Source organism: Juglans regia, chromosome 6 (genome assembly GCF_001411555.2).
Source record: "Juglans regia cultivar Chandler chromosome 6, Walnut 2.0, whole genome shotgun sequence".
NCBI lineage: Eukaryota > Viridiplantae > Streptophyta > Magnoliopsida > Fagales > Juglandaceae > Juglans > Juglans regia.
In genome coordinates this window covers 10,850,688-10,859,702 of record NC_049906.1, presented here as the reverse complement: position 1 = coordinate 10,859,702, position 9,015 = coordinate 10,850,688, and the positions used below count along the sequence as shown (strand labels likewise).

The following is a 9,015-nucleotide window of genomic DNA, read 5'->3' as shown; positions in this document are numbered from 1 at the left end:
CGGCACAACCAACAAATTCACAGTAAATATGAATTAGCGCAGAAATACATTTAAATCTCAAAAGTTCTTTGAGAAAATACTTACAATGCTATAATATAATTTTTGAAAGATCACGGAGGTGCTAGAAGCGGCAATCAAGCAACAAAACAGTGCCAAATGCACTGTGGCCGTGGGTCTCAAAAACCCACTTTTGAACGGGTGTAAACGAAGACTCGAGATTAATAGGGTAAGGTTTAGGGATGTCGGTGAAGCTAGTGGTGGTGGTGGTTGGCCGTGTGTAGCGGCGTAGAGGGCGGTCGAAGGCTAAAATACCCAAAACGGAAATATTGATGGTGGGGCTTCACCAGTGACAGATTGGAGGTGGGATTTAGTCCATTGGGTTGCTAGGAGGTCGAGGATGATGTGGTGAGAAGATGGTGGCTGGAGGTGGCGTGACGGCGGCGTAGCGGCGCAAGGAGTGTCGTGGCTTGGTGAAGCATGTGGTGGCTAACGGCGGCGCGAGGAGGGCTGGAAATGGAGGGGTGGGCTCGCCGACCAGGCCCAGCCAAGCCCAACGACCCCCCTTTAAAATAAGTTAGTGGGCCTTTGTAGAGTACTCGACCCAATGAGTAAAATCCACCCACGAAGCAACTCCAGCATAGGGAAAGTGAACAGTAGAGGTGGATGGGACACACCGCCCTGACACCACCCCAATGACAAACTACCATTGGGAACTTGCCTAGGCTGGTGGGCGGGAAATATGGAGATCAACATGTGACCTCCTGACAACAGGCATAGAAAGGATCAACAGGGAATGTTTCTGGGTAAGGGGGCACACCGCATTAATGGCGCCACTCCTTGGACTCCATGCTGCATTAATGATGCCGCCTCAGAAGCCACGCCGTATTAAATAATTATGACTAAATGAATAGTGGAAAGGACATGACCCCCTCAAAGTTAAGAATGAGCTGTCTCAACTAGAAACCTAGTATATTAGTCGATCCACATGTACAAGAAAATTTATCTGATCTCTCTAAACTTACGCACAAACTATTAAGGAAATATATTGACTTTGGCATCGAAGACTCATTGCCAACCACCAAGGGCCCACTCTTCGTGTTTATTTAAGTGTGCAGGCGAAAGCCCGAAAATCCGAATTGCTGGAACCCGATCCAAAGACGTGCTAAACATGACGTTAACATAGTTGTTTGCTAAATATTGCAAGCCCACTTTATATTTCTAAATATATATCACACTATTTTAAAAAAAAAAAATTATAACGAGTTATTTGTGATGAAAATAACTATTTGTAACGATTTAGAATCAACTCAATTAGACAAGAAATAATTATTTTCATAAGAAATGAGGGTCAAAAAATAAGTAGTTTTTTTGTATGTCTTAAGAATTCTAGGAGAACAAATCCAATTTGCATGCCTGGCTACTCTGGTTTTTTCTATATGATAGGTACACATAGCTTAGTGCAAAAAGGCAGTATCCCATATTTTTTTTCTGATTTCCTATAGGATGGAGGTATCATTTTAATGCATTGACAATTACCCTAAGATCTTTTAGGATCCTTTTTCAACTTCAGGATTAGTTTGAAAAAATGTCAACTCGAAGGACATGTACAATAAATTTTCCAAACAAGAAATTACTAAACTTTAATTATGAAATTGGTACAAGATCCCCTAATGTTCCTATACATAAGATAGGTGCGTGTACTTTTACAAGAGAACACGCCAAAATAAAAATAAAAACAAGAAGAAAAAAAGAAGATAATTTAATATACGTAAAGTCCTTGTGCATGAAGTTGATCATTACGAAACTCCTCGGCAATATTGTACCTATTTAACATATACTCAAATGATCATGCATATGCTAAGGAAGGAAGGCGTGGAGTGAGATAGACTTCAAGTGGGGTGGCTTTCAGGGATGTAATTCCGACTTTCTCAGTCATGTCTACTGGTTCATCTGATGGTACTGTTGTAATCTCAAAGGCATGTAAGAAGTTAGCAAGTGTGAGTTGCATAACCTGTAGTGCAAACGAGATTCCTGGACAAACTCTCCTCCCGCTACCAAATGGTATGAGCTCAAAATGCTGGCCCTTAAAGTCAACATCTTTGTGGATTGTAAGAAACCTTTCTGGGCAAAATTCGGTTGGATCTGACCACACTTGGGGATCTCTATGAATCTTTGAAAGATTAATAAGAAGACGTGTGCCCGTTGGGATGTGGTAACCTGCCAAAGTGCAATCCTCAAGAGACTCGTGCGGCACAGAAAGTGGCGCAGCGGGATATAAACGCATTGTTTCTTTGATGACAGCTTGGAGATAGACTAGGTTTTTCACGTCTGATTCCATCACTAACCTATCTCTACCAATCTGGAGGTCTAATTCTTGTTGGACTTTCTTAAGAGCCTCTCGGTTATTAAGAAGTAGAGAGAGCGCCCATGTCATTGTCACCGTCGTTGTATCTGTACCAGCTAAGATGAGGCCCTGCAAAAGTCTCAGCATGTATGTATATGGTTATGGTAAATGCTTATTGAATCGATGGTTTACCCATGTTTGACTGATGATTTTTTTTTTAATAATTAAGAAAGTGAATATTATTTAATTTATTTATTTATTTATTAAAAAAAGTATTTAAAAATGTAAAAAAAATACTTGAAAGAAATGAAAAAAAAAAAAAAGCTTTGAAAATACACTGCATCGGTTCACTATCGGTTGGGACTACCGGTCCCAGTAGTACTACTATCCATATGTTATTTATAATTTTACAATATTAAACTAAAATAGAACTCAACGAAACTATTCCCCACAAAAGATTAATAAAGAACAATGCATATGATAAATGATAAATACTTGCAATTTTCTCTCGCTTTTGTAGTTTGTTTTTTTTCTCCTTCAAATTTTTGATGAGTGCTCTCTTCTAGTCCAGGCTTATTTTGTGTTTAAAAAAGAAATAATTTTTTTTTAAAAAGAAAGGAATTTATTTTTGTGGACGAGTATTAGTAATATTAAATGCAATCTTAGGATATGAAGTTCCGTATACTTGTTTGAGCATTCATATCCTCTCCAACCTTCACACATTATAATTTTTTTAAATTATAATATTTTTTAATATTTTTTTTTAAATTTATTTTGAGATTATTTTTAAAAATAATTTAATTTTTCTACTCATTATTCATATATTAAATATTTAATAAAATAATAATAATAATAATTGCAATCGTGTGAATAGTAAAAGATTTGTGTAGATTTTTTCATATTCATTTGGATTGACTTTAGGAACTAGACGAATATTTCCAACACCCTTGCCCAAGTTGGCCGGGAAATCTACCATTTTCATTTTACAAACAAGAACCAACAAATTCATTGAAATTTTGGGGAGGTTACCCTTTATAGTTACCATAACAAGAGAGCTGGATTCTTTTTCATGAAGATATGGAAAAATTCCCTGATTGTATGTTAAACTCCAATGAAAAAAAAAAGAAAAAGAAAGGGTACTCGTGATCAGTCTGCTTCACAAATCAAGAATGATCTTTATATTTAATAAATATAAAGAAAAGCAATCAGCTTAAATAGGGTTATCAAAAGCATACCAGACAAGTAGCCTTGGTGATTGTATCAGCATCATAACTAGAAATCTCCTCACTGTCAACGGCAATAGACAACATCACATCCATAAAGTCTTGATGTCCTTTCTTTAACTCCCCATAAATTCTTTTTTGCTTGTGTTCTTCAAGCCATCCTTCAAGCACATGATCTAATTTTTTTGCAGTTTTCTTCATTGCCTTCTTGTACCCACCCAAGTCCAACCATCTTAGATATGGAAGCACATCTGATGCTACAAATGTCCCCGTCAGTACAAAGAAATCTCTCATCGCATTTCGACATTGATCATTTTCTTCATCCTCATCCTTGGTTACAATCCAAGCAAATCGCTTCTTTATAACTATCATAAACATAACGTTTAGGGTTACATAGCCGAACCATCTTCTCATCTCCACTAATGCGTTGTTGTTCTTGGCCGACAACTCGTAGATCTCTTTTATGGCCGTGTTTACCTCTAACTCTCGGATGTGTTTGAACATCTCGATACGGTGATTTGATAGGATCTCAAGAGTGGTTATTCTTCGAACATGGCGCCAATAGGAACCATACGGGCTGAATCCGAACATGGCATAGTTGTAACCCATGAGTTCTGCCGCCAAAGTTTTTGATCGGTTGGCGAAGACTTTATCGTTGGTAGTGAAACACTCTTTAGCTATCTTTGAACTGCTTACTACTATAGCTCTATACATGCCCAAGTTGATACTGAAGATTGGTCCATTCTTGTCGGCCATGTCACCTAGGGTTATATGGGCTGGTTGCATCCCTCCTAATAGGTGGAGGTGGCCGATTATAGGCCATGCACCACCTGCTTTTGGTGGGAGTATCTTTTGAGGGGCAGTTTTTTGGGTTCTCCTCCATATCCAAAGTAGAAATAAGAAGGAGAGAAATAGGATAAGCATGATGGCCATAAAAGCAGTGAAAGACAAAAATCCAAAGAGCATAGTTGTTTTGGGATGGGGGTTTGTAGAGATGAGGGCGCATACTTCTTTTTGAGTCATATTTGTAGGTCAAGGTTCGACAAACACCGTTTCCATAAAGCAAAAATCCGATAAAGTTCCGTATCTTGTTTGCTTCCTAGTCAATTCTTTATGATTCACATAAAGAAAACATCATAAATTATAGAGTGCTATTAACGAGGAGCATTGTTTGTGGCTTTATTTTCGCGCGCTGTCATATCAAGTGTCTATCTCCAAGTCCGCTTCACGTGAAGTCTCTAGTCCAGTCAAGATAGCCAATTCTCTATGATTGACAATAATACACTGACGAGGGCCATCCTCATATAAATAAACAATAAAAATAGGGCAGTGCTACGGCTCCAGCTGGGCTCCCGGGCTGTAGCATGTATTTATTATTTATATATATATATTTTTTAAATTATTTTTTATATAAATTTTTTTAATATTTTTAAAATATAAAATAAATTAAAAATATTATTAAAAATATTTTTTAATTAAAAAATATTATTAAAAAATATTTATTTTGTGATTAAGAAAGTATTTTTTAATAATATTATAAATTTTTTTTATAAAGGATGATGCTAGAGCTATTGCTGGGAGTTCCCGTTGGTTCTAACATAGTGTTTTTTCATATGTTTTTTTAAGTTATTTTTTATATAGATATTTTTAATACTTTTAAATATTTTAAAAAAATAAAATAAATTAAAAAATTCATTAAAAAATACTTTTTTAACCAGAAAGTAAAAAAAAATTAAAAAAATACTTCCTTAATCACGAAGTAAAATAAAAAATATTAAAAAGATATTTTAATATTTTACTTTGTGATTAAGAAAATTTTTTAATAATTTAATAAATTTTTTATTTTATAAAATTATTAAAAAAGTCTATAAAAAATATATATATATATAAAAATTCAAGAGCTGCTCTAGCATTATTCATAAAAATATTCAAAAAGAAAACTGATCATAAGAGAAAATCATAATTTAATAATTTATAACGTGCAATTAATGAGGAGCATTTTATCAGTGACGGCTCGATGTATTTTGTGGCTAAATTTTATTATACAATTTTTATAACAATGCATATTTTTTATTTTTTTATTTTTTGTATTTTTTAATTTTTTAATATATTTTTTAAAACTTTTTTTGATTTTATTATTTTTAAATTATTTTAAATTTTCTATTCATTATTCATATAATAAACATTTGTTAAAAAAAAAAAATTAAAAAAAATATAGAGTTTAGAATGTGAAGAAGTTATAAAGATTTTTTATTTGTGGCTAAGGCGACCATTTTGTACTTAACGGTTTAATTTAAAAATAACAATAATATTTAAATATTAAATAATAAAATTTAATTAAAATTTTCTAAAATGCAAATCAAATATGAATATTATTTTGATTAACAATATCTATAAATATTATAACAATTTGAAAAAAAATCTAATTTTTTTATAAATAAAGTATTATCTATTATTCGTATATATACTTCTTTTAATATTTCATTAGGAAAACAAATAAGTTATTGGATATCAAAATAAACATCATATTTTATAAAATATTCAATAGTAATATATCATTATTTTGTTATTTCTATTCTAATTTTATTATTGTCTAAAAATTTTGTATATTTTGAGTTAGATTTTTTTTAATAAAAATTCTATATTTATTAGTTTTATTTTTATTTTTATCAAATTTTATGGTTTAAGATTGATTTTATTTTAAGTGAAAAATTTGTCATCTTTTAAGTTAATTAATATTTTTTTATAATTTATATTTTAGAATCATAATAATTTTTTTTTTCTTTTGAGGGCCTACTCAGTGACTTGCCTACCCGCCGGCCTGCATTATATGTGGCTGTGAATATATAATTGACACACAGATAAATAGTATAAATTAAGGATTAGTTTGTTTTTTTAGAATGAAATGAGATAAATTGAGATTAAAATTAAAAAATTAAAAAATTAAATAAAATATTGTTAGAATATATTTTTTAATATTATTTTTATTTTAAAATTTGAAAAAATTAAATTATTTATTTTATTTTATATTAAAAATTAAAAAAATTATATTAATTATATAAAATAAAATATTTTATAAAAATAAACGAGGCTAAGAGTTATAACGAGACGCAGGCCTAGTTAGCTAGGTGGTACCCGCGCTGGCAGATTTGTAGTGAAGAATCATGCATTCCATGTAAATAATTTATAACGCACGATTAACGAGGAGCATTGTATGTGACCGTATATATTGTCGACACGACACGAGAACTAAATCGTATAAATGGCATACCTCATCCTAACTCGAATCTGTCTTTTATAACGAGATGCAGGCCTGTCTTTTTTTTTATTATTATTATTATACTGAAGAAACATGCATTCTGCCAAAAGGACTTTCCACATTATTTTCCTCTATAAATAGACGATGGGTTACTATCTTTTAGGCTAGTATTCATCTAAATTCATTTTAATTTATTTTAATTTATTTTTTTATTTATTTTAAATTTTTATATAAAATATAATAAATAATTTAATTTTTTAAATTTTACAATGATTTTTTTAAATTTCTACATAAAATATAATAAATAATTTAACTTTTATTTTACTATTTATAAATCATTTTAACTTATCTCAATTTATTTTTTAATCTAAATCACTATTTAAATTTTTTTAGACTATTTAATTATTTTTCACTCAATTTTTTTTAAAATATGAAATTATATATCTTCAAATTAAAGGTTTAGAATTTGTCACCTCAAGATCATTTATTATATATATAATTGGCTGTATGGCTGTAACGGTGACGTGCGTTGTGGCGAAACTTAAAGGAGGTTGGACTAATCTATCGTGGAGTATTACGTTTGGACCTTGTACTTTTTTTTTTTTTTGAAAATAATCTCAGTATTCATTCATTGATCTAAAACTGCATTACAGAGTTTTTCCTTACGCAATATACTCTCAATACAAACTGGAGCCTCTTCTATTCAAACATTTTCAAAACACAAAGATAAAGCTTCTTTAGCAAGACAATGTGCTGCTTCATTAGCTTTTCTATTAACAAACTTGACACTCCATTGACTTCTTCCCTTTAACAACTTCTTGGCATCTTCAATGACATATCCATAACTGGAGAAATCTTCTTCTTCTTCATTGACAGCATTCACAATGACTTGGACATCACCTTCAAAAACAACTCTACCGAAATTAAGATCTCTGCATAATTCCATAGCTTTCCTTAGTGCATAAACTTCTGCTATTGCAGGATCAGAAATGAAGCTTTTTTGTTCACCAACAGCAGCCATAATTTCACCTTCCTCATTTCTGATTACTACTCTGAGGCCTACCTTTTTCCCTTCTTTATCAACAGCTCCATCCTAGTTTGCTTTTACAAAACTCTCCCTTGGTTTGCTCCATAATGACTCTCCTTCTATTACTCTTGGTTCTGTGTTCTGCCTTAAATTCTGCTTAGCCTGATAATAAGTTCTCAGTTCCTCTTTAGCTTGTATCAACACTTGGCTTGGACTCTTGAAAGTGTCTTTGAAGACAACTTCATTTCTTCTCAACCAAATACTTCTCATAACCATACTGCTCTCTTCTAATTCTTCTAAACTGACCCTTTCCTCCAACCTATCAAGCAAGCTTGGCATATCTGGTTCATTGGTCCTCCATTTCTGTATCACCAGAATCGACTCTAACCATACATCTGCAACTGCTGGGCAGGACCATAAGGCATGTATTGTTGTTTCTGTTTCCTTCTTACAAATTGGGCACAGTTTCTCTTTTATAATACCCTTTTTGTAGAGGTTGTTTCTTGTTGATAACAAATCTTTAGCAGCTTTCTACAGGAAAAATTTGACTTTCCTTGAAACATTCAAATGCCATAGTACCTTCCATCTATTCTCCCCTGCCCTTCCATTAGAGCACTCTCCTATTGTTGTCTCCCGCCTCTTCATTTCCAGATGGTAAGCACTATTGACAGTGAATATACCTTTTTTAGTATGCTCCCATATTAATTTATCTTCAACCTCCATTCTACTAATAGGTAAGCTCCATATCTGCTCTGCTTCTTCTTTGTGGAAGATACTCTTTATCAAAGACTCATTACATTCCCCACCTATAATCAAATCAGAAACTTTGGCTTCTTGATCTAAAATTGTGCAAGGAGATTGGACATAGAATGAGGAGGGAGTTGGTAACCATTTCTGCCCCCATATTTTTATGTTTTTTCCATTCCTTACTCTCCATCTTAATCCATCCTTCAACAAATTTAAGGCTCCCCAAACACTCCTCCAAATGTAAGAAGGTCTGTGCCCCAATTTTGCTTCTGTCAAAAAAACTGATTTGAAATATTTTTCTTTAAAAACCCTTGCTGCCATGCTCCTCGAGTCCTGTAAAAATCTCTACCCTTGTTTAGCTAATAGAGCCATATTGAATGACTCTATGTCTCTGAAATTAGCCATAAGTGAGTTT

At 32.5% G+C, this 9,015-nt stretch overlaps 1 protein-coding gene across 1 annotated transcript; it reads right to left on the bottom strand.

The window, feature by feature from the left end:
* Nucleotides 1-1,603: 1,603 nt before the first annotated feature.
* Nucleotides 1,604-4,590, bottom strand: LOC108988607 (cytochrome P450 CYP82D47-like). The gene is made up of 2 exons (XM_018961918.2): nt 3,580-4,590; nt 1,604-2,473 (listed from the first exon to the last, which is right to left on the bottom strand). The coding sequence occupies exons 1-2, from the start codon at nt 4,588-4,590 to the stop codon at nt 1,847-1,849; spliced, it is 1,638 nt and encodes a 545-aa protein (XP_018817463.1). The 3' UTR covers nt 1,604-1,846.
* Between the last annotated feature and the right edge of the window lie 4,425 nt (nt 4,591-9,015).